The sequence below is a fragment of the Callorhinus ursinus genome, unplaced genomic scaffold (genome assembly GCF_003265705.2).
Source record: "Callorhinus ursinus isolate GAN/ISIS: 27379988/994484 unplaced genomic scaffold, GSC_fseal_2.0 scaffold35, whole genome shotgun sequence".
NCBI classification, from domain to species: domain Eukaryota; kingdom Metazoa; phylum Chordata; class Mammalia; order Carnivora; family Otariidae; genus Callorhinus; species Callorhinus ursinus.
In genome coordinates, this window is record NW_027397097.1 from 6,161,128 (window position 1) to 6,175,394 (window position 14,267).

The 14,267-nt window shown below is 35.9% G+C and overlaps 1 protein-coding gene and 1 pseudogene across 5 annotated transcripts in view; both read left to right on the top strand.

Moving 5' to 3' along the window:
• Positions 1–14,267, top strand: part of ACER3 (alkaline ceramidase 3) — a 162,879-nt gene that overhangs the window by 122,898 nt on the left and 25,714 nt on the right. For all 5 annotated transcript variants that reach the window (XM_025894282.2, XM_073879758.1, XM_073879757.1 and 2 more), the window contains one exon: positions 2,395–2,453. In XM_025894282.2, the coding sequence (XP_025750067.1) occupies positions 2,395–2,453 (59 nt within the window). The remainder of the gene's footprint in view (positions 1–2,394; positions 2,454–14,267) is intronic.
• On the top strand, positions 8,368–13,701 carry LOC141370433 (transmembrane emp24 domain-containing protein 10 pseudogene; annotated as a pseudogene).

Sequence of the window (14,267 nt, forward strand, 5' to 3'; positions counted from 1 at the left end):
CTGCCAGGGATGAGAGCTAAGTGTAGTGGAGGTCATTATAACTCACAGAAGCCACAGTCCCTTTTTCCTACTATTCTTTATAATGAGCACCTTTCATACTGTCCTCATGCAGGCCCCAAGCCTCCAACCTAGGTGCAGTCCTTCACAACCAAAGCAGACATAACATTTTCCATTTATCTTAACTCTTGTATTCAAGGCTGGGAGACTGAGGTCATTCTTAACCAGGCCTACATCAAGAAGATGTTTGATATTAATCCTTTACTCCACACCATTATATCCTCAGGGTCTAATACAATGCTTAATAAATATTTGTTGGAGTCTACCGTTATAGAGAGACTACAAGTAGTAGGCAGGAGTCATATCAAGGCTTTATAAAAGAGTCCACCTGAAATATAAAGATATAGAAAGGTTGAAAGTGAAAGTATGGAAAAGCATATATACCATGCAAACACTAAGCATAGTTGTGTTATATGTATATGTGGTATGTTTATTTTATTATAGAACAAAATAGACTTTAAGGGAAAAGCATTTCTCTTGTTAAGAAGGGTTTACTTCATAGTGTTAAAAATATTTAATTCATCAGAAAATTGTAATAATTTAAAATTTGTATATATCTCTAATACATATAATGTCTCAAATATATAATGCAAAAATTGACAGAACTAAAAGAAAAGATAGGCAAATCTATAATTTTAGGTGATTTTAATACATACCTCTCAGTAATTGATATAAGATATAAAATATTTAAACAACATGTTTAAGAAACTTGACCCATGGGGGCTCAGCCAGTTGGGCAGCCAACTCTTGATTTTGGCTCAGGTCATGATCTCAGGGTCCTGGGATCCAGCCCCGTGTCGGGCTCCCCACTCAGCAGGGAGTCTGCTTGAGGATTCTGTCCCTCCCTGTCCCTCTACCCCCCTCCCCGCTCATGCACTCTCTCTCTCTCCCTGACATTAATTAATTAACTAATTAAAAAGAAACTTGACCCATAAGCCAAATGTAAAATACCGCATCCAACAATTGCAGAAGCACATTGTTTTCAAACCCTTAGAGAACATTTACAAAAATTGACCATACACTTACCCACATAGCATCTTAAATTTCAAAGGATTAGAATCAGAATATAATTTCTAACTATAATGCAATTATGTTAAATATAAGTAAATATAATAAATATAAGTAATATAATTAGTAATATAGTATATAGTAATATGGTATATAGTAATATAATTCTAAATAACACATGGATCAAAGAAATCATAGATACTGGATAATACTTTGAATTGAAAAGTGATGTTGAGCATCTTTTCATGTGTCTGTTGGCCATCTGTATATCTTCTTTGGAGAATTGTCTGTTCATGTCTTATGGGCATTTTTAACTGGATTATTAGCTTTTCAGGTGTTGAATTTTATGGGTTTTTTTTAAGATTTATTTATTTGTTTTAGAGGGAGAGAGAGCATTAGTGGGCGGGACAGAGGGAGAGGGAGAGAGAATCTCAAGCAGTCTCCACTGAGGATGGAGCCCAATTTGGGGCTTGATCTCATGACCCTGAGATCATGACCTGAGCTGAAACCCAGAGGCGGAAGCTTATCCAAATGCACTACCCAGGTGCCCCAAGTTTTATAAGTTCTTTATGTATTTTGGATACTAACCCTATATCAGATAAACAATTCTAAAATTTGTAAGGAACCACAAAAGACCCCGAGTAGCAAAAGCAAACCTTGAAGAAGAAAAGCAAAGCTGGAGGCATCACAATTCCAGACTTCAAGTTATATTACAAAGCTGTAGTAATCAAAACAGTATGGTACTGGCACAAAAATAGACACATAGATCAGCGGGATGGAATAGAAAACCCAGAAATGAACCCACAACCATGTGGTCAATTAATCTTTGAAAAAGCAGGAAAGAATTTCTACTGGGAAAAAGACAGTGTCTTCAACACATGGTGTTGGGGAAACTGGACAGCCACGTGCAAAAGAATAAAACTGGACCACTTTCTTACACCATACACAAAAAATGAATTAAACATGATTAAAGACCTAAATCTGAGACTTGAAACCATAAAAATCCTAGAGGAGAACACGGGCAGTAACCTCTTTGACATTAGCCATAGCAACTTCTTTCTAGTTATGTTTCCAGAGGCAAGGAAAACAAAAGCAAAAATAGACTGTTGGGACTTCATCAAAATAAAAAGCTTCTGCACAGTAAAGGAAAGAGCAAATCTAAAAGGCAGCCTGTGGATGGGAGAAGATATTTGCAAAAAGTCTGTTTTTTAAAATGTAACAAAAGATAATATTTACATTTTGTTGAGAGGGCTATTTTTGTAGGTAAAATATACTTCCTTTGCCAAAGAATAATGATTTTACTAACTTCATTTTTCTTTTCTTATTCAGGTCATGTATGGAATGTTGGTCTTCACATTAGTACTTCGATCTATTTATATTGTTACATGGTAAGTGGTTTGGATCAACAGTATGATTAGATTACATTCAAGCAATAAATCTATAGCCTAAATTGAAATAACACATAAAACCCAATTCTAGCAGTGATATTGATAGAAAACTTTAGGCCAACATTTATTGTGATATAAGATAATAAATACTAGTTCTTTAAGCAAGGTGTTAATTGGCATCCTGTAAAAACAAAAGTTCCAACATTAATCTGAGGAAAACTGTATGATGGCCTCCTTTTGAATATTTGTAATGTACATTAGTATATTGCCTTGAAATATCCCTATAGTAAAAAATTCTTTTTTTTTTCTCAAACTACTTGACTCAGAACCCTTCTTACAATACACTATTTAAGGAAGACAATGTCAGAATCAGTACTCCAGAGAGATGATTTAGGAAATAGTCATAATCTTTATAGAGTTTATGAAGATTAAATAATAAATATTCATGTGAGTAATTTCCATGGGACCTGACCATACAGCATGTGCTCAATAAATAAATAATATGATTTCTGGGTGTATCCTTTTTTAATTAAGCTTTTCATTTTGAGGTAATTGTAGAAGCACATGTATTGTAATAATAGAGATCTTCTATACCCTTTACCAATTTTCTCCACTGATAATGTCTTGCAAAACTATAGTACAACATTACAACCAGGATTTGACATTGGCAGAGTCAAGATACAGAACGATTCCATTGGTACAAGCATCCCTGTGTTGTCCTTTTATAGCCATACCCACTTCTCTCCTACCCCATCCTCTCACCACCTATCCTTAATCCCTGGCATTCACTAATCCTTCATTTCTATAATTTTTTTATTTCAAAAATATTATATAAATGGAATCATACAGTATATATAATAACCTTTGGGATTGGCCTTTTGCACTCAGCATAATTTACTGGAGATAAGTTCATGTTGTTGAGTCTGTCGATAGTTCATCCCTTTCTATTGCCGAGAAGTATTCCGTGATATGGATGTACCACAGTTTAACCATTGACCTGTTAAATGACATCCGGATTGATTCTAGTTTTTGACTATAAAGGATAAAGTTGCTGTGAACATTTGTTTATAGGTTTCTTTGTGAATGTAAATTTTCCTTTCTCTGGAATAAATGCCCAGAGTGAAATTGCTAAGTGTATCATGGTTATATGTTTAGTTTTTCTCAGAACTGCCATACTGTTCTCCAAGGTGGTTCTACCATTTTATTTTACATTTCCACCAGCAGTGTATGAGTAACCCAGTTTCTCTGCATTCTTGTCAACATTTCGTGTTATCACTATTTATTTTAGCCATTCTTACAGGTATGCACTAATCTCTCACTGTGGTTTTAATTTTCATTTCCCTAATGTCTAAAGATGAACATATTTTCATGTACTTATTTGCCATCTGTATATCCTCTTTGTTGAAATGATTGTTCGTGTCTTTACCCATTTTCTGATGGTATTCTCTTTTTTTTCAGTTGAGTTTTGAGAGTTCTTTATATATTTTAGATACTAATCCTTCATCAAATATGTAGTTAACAAATATTTTCTCTCTCAGTCTATACCTTGTCTTCTCATACTCTTCAGAGTCTTTCATAGAGCAAAAAAGTTTTTAATTTTGATGAAGTCCAATTTATCAGTTTTCATTTTATGAATCATACTTTGGTGTCAAATATAAGGACTCTCTCCCTAACCCTAGATTTTATCCTTTTTTTTTTTTTCTAAAAGTTCTGTATAGTTTTACATTTTACATTTGAGTTCGTGATTTATTTTTAGTTAATTTTCATATAAGGTATAAGGCTTAGGTCAAGGTCCATTTTTTTTTTTTTTTTAACCTATGAATGTCCAACTGCCAGGACCACTGGTTGAAAAGGCTATCTGAAATTTCTCCACTGTATTGTTTTTGCTCTTTCCTCAAAAATGATTCATATATATATTTGTGTGGATCTATTTCTGGGTTTTTTATTTTGTTACATTGATCTGTGTCTCTCTCCCTCCACCAGTGCTACACTCTCTTGATTACTGTAGCTATATATAAAACAACTCTTCAAATCATGTAGACTAATGATTCCTCTCAGTTCTTTTCAAAATTGAAAAAAGGTTAAGTTTAGGTTCATTTGTCTTTCCATATAAATTTTACAATATATATTTAAATATGTGTATATTTAAAATTTTTGTTGGGATTTTGATAGGAATTGTATTAAACCTGCATATCAATTTGCAAAGAATTCACATCTTTACTATGTTGAGTCTTCCAGTCTATAAACACATTTATTTTGTGTCTCTCCATTTATTTTGATCATCTTTGATTTTGTTTGACATTTTGGAGTTTCCATTTCTTGAGCAATTGTAAATGGTATTTTTAAATTTGGGTGTCCACATGTTCATTACTATTATATAGAAATACGGTTGGTTTTCTTTATGTTTATCTTGTATTCTGCCACCTTGCTGAACTTAATAGTTTTAGAAGACTTTTATAGATTCCTTGAGATTTGCTGCAGATAGGGACAGTTTTTATCATCCTTTCTAATGTATGTGCTTTTGACTTCCATTTTTGCCTTATTATCCTCTCTAGAACTTCCAGGACTATATTGAATAAGAGTGGTGAGAGTAGATATCCTTGCCTTGTTTTCAGATTTAGGGGAAATGTATTAAGTCTTTCACCATTAATTCAAGTGCAGTGTTAGCTGTATGGTTTTTGTAGATGTTCTTTATGAAGTTGAGGAAGTTGTTCAGTTTCGTCAGACATTTCAATATCAGTTGATTTGATCATATGCTTTTTTCTGCAGTCTCTGAGTATGGTGTTATTACATTGATTGATTTTCAAATATTGAACCATCTTTGTATTCTGAATGAACCCCACTTAATCATGGTATAAAATTGTTTTTATATGTTGCCCAATGATACTTGTTAATATTTTGTTAAGGATTTTTACATCTATAATCATGAAGGATATTGGTTTATAGTTTTATTTTTTGTTTCACAGTTCTCGAGGCTAGAAGTCAGAAATCAAAGTGTCAGTATGGCCATGATTCCTTTGAAACCTGTAGGGGAATCCATCCTTTACTTCTTAGCTTCTGGTGATTTGCTGGCAATGTTTGGCACTCCTTGACTTTTATCCACATAATTTCCACCTCTGCCCTTGTTATGCCATGGTGTTGTCCTTGTATTTCCGTGTCTTTACATGGTTGTTTTCTTATAAGAACATTAGTCATATTGGATTAGGAGCCCACTCTATTCCAGTATAACCTCATCTTAACTAATTATATCTGCAATGACCCTATTTCCAAATAAGGTCACATTCTGAGGTACTGGGACTTAGGACGTCAACATATCCTTTTTGAGGGGAAAAATTTAACCTACAGCAGTGCACCTTGCACCACTTAAAAAATGCATTTTACATGCATTTATAACTACATCAGACAGTATTATGATTTTTGCCCCACCATAAAACGTAATTTAGAAACTCAAAGGGAAAGAAAAATGTATTATATTTATTCATATTTTTACTCTTTTCTCTTTCTTCCTCTCTAACATTCTAAGATTCCTTCTCCTCATATTCTTTCTGTTTAGAAAACTTCCTCAGCCATTCTTTTAGGGTAGATCTGTTGGCATTGTCCTCTAGGTTTTTGTTCATGTGAAAATGTATCTTGATTTCTTCTCTGGTTACAGAATTCTAGGTTGACAATTCTCTTTCAGAACTTAAAAAATGTTGTGCAACTTTCTTCTGGCCTTCAGGTTTTCTGATGAGAGATCCTGTCATTCAAATTTTTTATTTCCTATAGTATAGGAAAGGTGTTGCTTCTCTCTCACTCTTTTCAGGATTTCCCCTTGTCTTTAGTTTTTAAAATTTTGTCTGTGATGTGTCTTCTTGATGTGGATTTCTTTGGGTTAACTTGTTTGAGGTTAGCTCAGCTTCTTGAATCTGTGGGTTTATAGTGTTTTTGTTGTTGTTGTTGTGGGGGGAGGAGTTTTTTTGGCCAAATTTGAATGTTTTCAGGCATTATTTCAAATACTTTTTCAGCCCTCCCTTTCTTCTCTCCTTCCAGGACACCAATAACATGAATGCTAGATCTTTTGTTATAGTCCCGCCTTTATGACCCAATGAGGAAGGAAGTCTAGACTCCCCACTCAGTCTTTGCAGCATGGATGGGGGTGAGGCTAGAGTTTTTTCTGGGGTGTTTGGCTATAGAATAATAGTTACTATGTAAATTTTCACTCTTGCTAGGCTGCCTCTTTTCTGGTCATTTGGCTAGAGAGAGCAGGCTTTTGTTAGGATTTTTTTTTTTTTTTTGTCTGTACCTAGTGGCATTTCTGAATTGCTAGCATCTTCAGTTCCAACTCTGGGATATTTGAGGCAAAAAGAAAACACATGGAACTTATCACTGTAGTGTAACTCAGGTCCCAAAGTCTCTAGCCAGTTGGCCTTCTCTCCACCTTTCAGAGTCTTCTTATGTTTGTTTTTATGTAATATTCAGGATTTTTAATTATACCTAGTAGGGGGAACAGGGGAAAGTGTGTCTGTTTCATCTTCCCAGAAACAGAAGTTCCTAATTTATTCTGCTTTTAATCTAAGCACCTTAGGGAAGTGTAAAGAAGCATAAAATACAGTTCTTGCCTAAATCAAGTCCAAAAGATAGGATACCAATACTTTTAGAAACACAAATGACAGATCTGTAAAAAGTGTGTAACAGTGGAAGTCCTAGGAGATAAAACATCTTTCTTTTATCTGTCTTGCCACAGCTTCTTTTGGTGATCATTTCATTTAGTATTGTTCATTGTTTACCTATCTGTCTTGTCCATCTAGCTTATGTTTCTTGAAGTTTTCGTTATCATGGTAACCTCTGGAACTCAGAATAGTGCTTATCAGTAAAGATATTTTAAAATCAGATTGAAACTCTAGAACTTGTTTTTTGTTTTTGTTTTTTTACTATGAAAAGATATATTGAAAATCTCTTTTATAACAAAACATGTAGAAATTGTGGATAAAGCACAACAAACATCCTTTTAAATGCATAGCTGAACTCAAAAAAATGTAAAGAAAATTCTAAAGCATCAAATGCAAAGAAGGAGTTGAAAACTAAACTGACAAATAAGTTCTGAGATCATGAGCAGTTATGAGGCACCTTGTCCTTTAGCATTAGTTTTATGTAGGAAAAATGACTCCCCTCTGAATTTGTAGTCACTGTTCTGCCTTCCCACAGATTTTGGATTCAAATACACATTACCTTTATTGTTTGGGAAACTTCAAGGTGTAAAATTATCTTAAACTGATCCAGCATTCCTAGGGCTCCAGTATATCTGAGAGAAGCAAAAGCAAATTATCTTTAAAGAAATGTAGTTTCATGTAAGCCCCTTAGGATTTGTGCAGATTGGATGGAGATCAAACAAGTGTGCCAATCAATTCCAAAACCAGTCAGGAGAAACACAAATCAGTAGAAATAAACCCCCCAAATCACATGCTGAAATATAAAGTAACTATTTAGGAAATACTTAATGAAATGAAAGAGAAAATGAAAAAGTGACCAAGGAACAGGAGATTATCAAAAGTGAAATTCCAGATTTGAAAAAGAATCAATGAACTTCTAACATTAAAAAAATATTGAAATAAAAAACTCTGTGGATAAGCTAAAAAGTAGATTAGACACAGATGAAGATAGAATTAATTAAATTGGAAGACAAGTCTAAAGAAATAAGCCAGAAAGCATTATAGGGAAATAACACTTCTTATTGCAGTTCCAAGGGAAAGAATAGCAAAAAATTGGGACAGAATAGATATTCAAAGAGATAGTAGGTGTAATGTAGATGCTATAAAGCTAAGAGCTGTATTTCCCTTACTTCTTTTGCCAATAAGTTTCCAGATACATTCAGGTTCTGCCAATCACATGTATTCACATAAGACTGAATTCAGAACCAAGTTAAGTGGGGACGAGAATGGTAGTATGTAAGGCATCCATTTACTAGAGTGGATCTAAGGTGTGCATCATGGCTCTGGAAACAAGTGTGATGATAGCTTCCTGATCTATGAATTATAGCTAAGGTTACAATATGATGCTGGGTGCAAGAGTGGTCCAGAGGCTTCCCAATTCTCCGGCTTCCTAAATGTGAAAAAGAAAAAAGTTACTTTGGCAAGATAATTCTGTGGTAGTGTTCATGAGTCATTCCTAGAGAGCCTAATCCTTGCTCATTCATCATTTTGGTTGGAATTGAATATTAAATTCTTTTCTGCTCTAAATAGAGGTATTATTTGCAGTTGAATGTAGAAAAAGCATACTGAAATTGCTGAAATCCAAAGAGAAAGATCTTACAACATCCAGAGATAAAAGATATATTACTAACAAAGGAATAGTCAGCAACGGACTTATCAACAGCAACAATGAAAGCCAAAACACAGTAGACTATTATCTTCAAAATGCTGAGAGAAATTAACCATCAACTTAGAATTGTATACCCAAATATCTTTTAAAAACAGGGACAAGATAAAGACATTTTAAAACAAACTTTAAAAATGGAGAAAGTTTACTAATATACCTGACTAAAAGACTTTCCCTTTAGGAACTACTTTAGCTGGTGGAGAAAAAATGATAAACCTGTGGGATTATATGAACAAAATATTGTGACTATTTAATATCTATTTTGATATAAATACATATATATATTTTAAGATTTTACTTATTCATGAGAGGCAGAGGGAGAAGCAGGCTCCCAAGGAGCAGAGAGCCTGATGCCAGACTGGATCCCAGGACCCCGGGATCATGACCTGAGTCGAAGGCAGACGCTTAACCATCTGAGCCACCCAGGCGCCCTTGATATATTTTTAAATGAAACTAAAGTGGTGGACAAAATAATATGAGATACAAGAGGATAATCTTAGTTACATAGTTAGTTCCTAAGGTCCTTTTTATTTTGGAAGAAGGTACAGACAGTGATTGATTTTAGATTTTACATGTGTGTTTTTGATAACCATGAGAAACAGTAATTGATTTTGTAGTGACTTTCAAAAACATGAGGGAGTAAATGGAGTTATATAAACTGAATCCAGGGGCGCCTGGGTGGCTCACTCGTTAAGCATCTGCCTTCGGCTCAGGTCATGATCCCAGATTCCTGGGACCGAGCCCCACATCGGGCTCCCTGCTCAGTGGGAAGCCTGCTTCTCCTTCCCCACTCCCCTGCTTGTGTTCCCTCTCTCGCTGTGTCTCTCTCTGCCAAATAAATAAATAAAATCTTTAAAAATTTTAAAAAAATTAAAAAAATAAACTGAGTCCAAAAGAAATTAGGAAAAGAAGGGTAAAAAGGGAAGCAGAGAGCAGTTCCGGCGCGGTAGAGGCCCGAGGGGGTGAACAGTCTCCGGCACCAGGTCTGGTTTGTCTGGCGCACCAGCTCAGCGTGGCCCTTGCCCGTTATCACTGCTGCTTTTACTCCTCCTACTCGGCCCCAGCTTGGTGCACGCCATCTCCTTACGTCTGCCGCTTAACTCCCGCAAGTGTCTCCGCGAGGAGATCCACAAGGACCTGCTGGTGACCGGCGCGTACGAAATTACCGTGGTACCAGTCTGGGGGCGCTGGCGGCCTGCGAACCCACCTCAAGATCACAGATTTGCTGGTCATATTCTGTACTCCAAGGAAGATGCAACCAAGGGGAAATTTGCCTTTACCACTGAAGATTATGACATGTTTGAAGTGTGTTTTCAGGGCAAGGGAACAGGGCGGATACCTGATCAACTCGTGATTCTAGACATGAAGCATGGAGTGGAGGTGAAAAATTACGAAGAGATTGCCAAGGTTGAGAAGCTCAAATCTTTAGAAGTGGAGCTCCGACGCTTAGAAGACCTTTCAGAATCCATCGTTAATGATTTTGCCTACATGAAGAAGCGAGAGGAGGAGATGCGAGATACCAGTGAGTCAACACTCGGGTCCTGTACTTAAGCATCTTTTCAATGTTCTGCCTCATTGGACTAGCCACCTGGCAGGTCTTCTACCTGCGTCGCTTCTTCAAGGCCAAGAAGTTGAAGGAGTAATAAGGCCCAGTCTCCTCCCACCTTGTATCTCAGCCAGCTGAACATCACTGGGACATGTCTGACCTAAGGCATTCTACTAACAGCACCATCAAGGCACACTGAAGCTTTCTTGCCAGAACTGATCTCTTTTGGTGTGGGAGGACAGGGGTTACCACCGACACCCAACAAGTCAATGAGGGACTTCTTTTTAACTTGGTAGCATTTGGACTGGTTTTGCAACAATAGGACTATTATTAGAGTCACCTATGACAAAAAATAGGGGTTACCTAGATGATGTCAAAGTCAGCATTTGTACTGGCTTTCCTCCTGTGATCTGTTTGAACCACGTTTTCTTTCCTTTTCCTACTCGCTCACCAGCTTGGGCTTCCACTTTAGTTCCTCTACCAAGGTTTGTATGACCATGTTGAACTTGTTTCATTCTGATTGTCCTCTTTGGATTTCTTTGTGAAAACACACTTCACTTTCTCTTGACCCTTAGCTGAAATGTTTAGATAGCTTCTGGTAATATCCTTTCATAAATTTATGTCTCTTAAAAGGGTGATAGATAGGACACCTCATAGAATTGAGCCTTGAACTGTACATAACTCTTAAAGAGGACTTCATTTTAGAGAATTAACATATTTGTGCTCAACTGCCTGAACCTCTTTTGTGTATTTATGTTTGTTTAGTTCTGTGCAGTTTTATCAGGTGTAGATTTGTGTGATCACCACTGCAAGATGCAGAACAGTCTCAATTCTCGTATCCCTGTACTACTACCTTTTTATAACCACAGCCACCTCCCTTCTTTTCCCCAAAGTCCCAATTTCTGGCAACCACTAATCTGTTCTCCATCTCTACTATTGTCATTTCAAGAATGTTTTATAAATGGAATCATATAGTAACCTTTTTTGAGATTGGCTTTTAAAACTCAGCATAATTCCCTCGAAATCCATCCATGTTGTTGCATGTTATCAATAGCTTGCTTTTTTTTTTTTTTGCTCAGTAGTATTTCATGGTATGGATGTACCACAGTTTTGTTTAACCATTCCCCCATTGAAGGACCTTGGGGTCATTGTCAGTTTTTGGCCGTTTCTACTAAAGCTGCTGTAAACATTGATGTACAGTTTTTACATGAACATAAATTCTCATTACTCTGGGATAAATGCCCAAGACGGCAAATGCTGGGTTGTATGATAAGCACGCGTTTATTTTTGTAAGAAACCGTCCTACTCTTTTCCCGGAGTGACTGCCATTTTACCTTCCCACCAGCAACGCGTGACCAATCCAATTTCTCCGAATCCTCACCAGTACCTGCTATTGTTGTTATTTTTTATTTTAGTCGTTCTCATAGGTGTGTCTAGTAATACCTTATTATGGTTTTAATTTGCATTTTCCTAATGGCAAATGATGCTGAACATCTTTTCATGTGCTTATTTATCATCTATATATATCTTCCTCAATGAAGTATCTATTCCTCTCCTTTTTGCCCACTTTCTAATTAGCTTGTTTTTTCTACTAAGTTTCGAGAGTTCCTTATATATCCTAGATGCAAGTCCTTTGTCAGATATGTGGTTGCTTGAGTTTTTAATATAACTTCTAGCAAGGAAAATATAGGTAAAATTTACCAACTCTTTTTATGTGGCCAGTCACTGACTTAATTCCTGTCCTTTATGTGTTCCATCTAGCAAATTAAGACATAGGGGGTATAAAAAAAAAACACATCTGGGAGAATTATGAATAGAGTAAATACTTGAAAATGAATGTTGCAAAAGCAAAGCCAAGAATTGCTGTGGGAATACAAGATGCCTAAAGGCCATTAAGTAAGCAAAGGTATGGATACAAATGATTGTGTTTGTGAACAGTTAGGAAAAATACTGTCACTAGAAAATTAGTCCATTTCGCCCAGGAAAGTGGATAGGAGTCTGTCCTTTCTGTAATCTCTTTTAACCCCTGCTGACTGTTACAGGGCTTTGTCTAGTGCAGTGGCAAGAATTACAGGACTTAGGGCATATAGCTTGCAGTTAAGAAGCAGGTGTATTAGAATTAACAGAGAACACTGCTGTGATGACCAGGGTAAAGTACAAAAGTAGAAGAGGGAGTTGAGTTATGTTGTTAAAATCTCAGGCTCTTCTGTTAATGTTCTGGCTACTCTGAACCCCAAAGCCGTCCCCCCTCCACCCTTGTGTGAATTCCTCTGGTGTGGCAGAGTGGTTCTTTCATTAATTTGTGCAACATTGCCATCTGCTAGTAGGAATTGATAGGTACGGCTTCTGAGATTCTGGCGATCAAATCCTCAACGTAAGGAGAGTGGATGTTGAGAAAGTCCACCTGTGGTATTACATAGAGTATATGACAGAGGATACATCCCAGTAGGGGAGAGAATAACCAAATTTGTGGGTCAGATCCATTTTTAGGGGTCTAAAGGTCAAATTTTGTTCTGTACCATTAGCCTAATAAGAAACTCATATTTCTGACTGGTGCCTTTCCCCTTTTTCAGAAGCAATGACAGTTCTTAACTTGGTTATATTCTTCTGTTTTGACAAAATGGCAAAGAAAAGATAGGAGAGGAGAATATTTTATTTTACTGATTTTTTGTTCCCGAATGTGACTTTGTGAAACTGGGATTTTTTCCATGTCCTTCCCTTTTACTTTCATGCCAAAAATACCAACTCAGACATTTGTGCTTTCGGTTTAAAGTTCATTGATAATTACACCTTGATTTTATCGAAAAAGTAAAAATTATTTGTCTTTGATAGAAGGCTAGTGCAAGAGTAGATCAGCTTTAAAAATGGGGATTTTATCTGCTTTCCTCCATTTTGAGCCTTTTCAACACAGTCTATATAATATAGATAGGAATGATACAGTTTAGGTGCTGTTATATCATTGTCATAAACTCCTGTCATAAGCCATTTTTCTGTTTGTTTAACAGAAAGAGGCATGTGGGATTTCTACAGATTCACTTGTAAATGTTGGATTGGGGATTTTTGTGTAAATTTTCTCAAATAAATGCTAGCAGAAACCAAAAAAAAAAAAAAAGCAGAGAGAAGTCAGAACAAATACAAAGCAGAAACTAAAGGGGTAGAAATAATTCAAAACATATCAATAATCACAGTAAATATAAATGGACAAAGCTAAGCAATTAAAAAACAAAAACTCTCAAGCAGGGAAAAGAAATCCAGCTATGTGATATTCATAAAAAGCGTGATTAAAACATAAATACACAGTACATTGCACACCCACCACAAAATATACATAGCTTAAGAGTTGTATCTCTTTTCTCAGCAGGTACCAGTTGTAAATAGGAATGAACTAGGATCCAAAATGTGAAACCAAAAACAAAGCAGCTATGTGTAGTTAGTAATTTCTAGTTTAAATTGTAAGTGAACTTTGTGGCTTCATATGTGTTATTTTATATTGTACTTTTCCCATCACTGATGGTTTGGACTTTAATAAAAGAAATTCCATTGTTTTTAATATCACAAAATGAGAATATTTCAACAGTCATATTATAGAAAGCAATATACTAATTGAAGTGAATGCTTGTATATATTAAGATATAGCCTTAACCCTTTGTCTCCATGCCTCACTGTCACATGATTAAAACTATTATCGTCAGCATGCTGGACCGAGAGGTAAACACTGGAGTGGTGTTAGAGCAGGTACTGATGCTGTCAGTGTTTCGCACTATATGTTTATGCTACAAAAGTGCCATATTAGACTCTAGCTAGCTAGTACTGCTGCATTATGTAATCCAAAGAGGGAGACAGGACTTGATTAACTAAACGCTTCTTTAAGATACTGTTACTAGCCTTGGCTTGGATATGTCATGCAGCTTTAT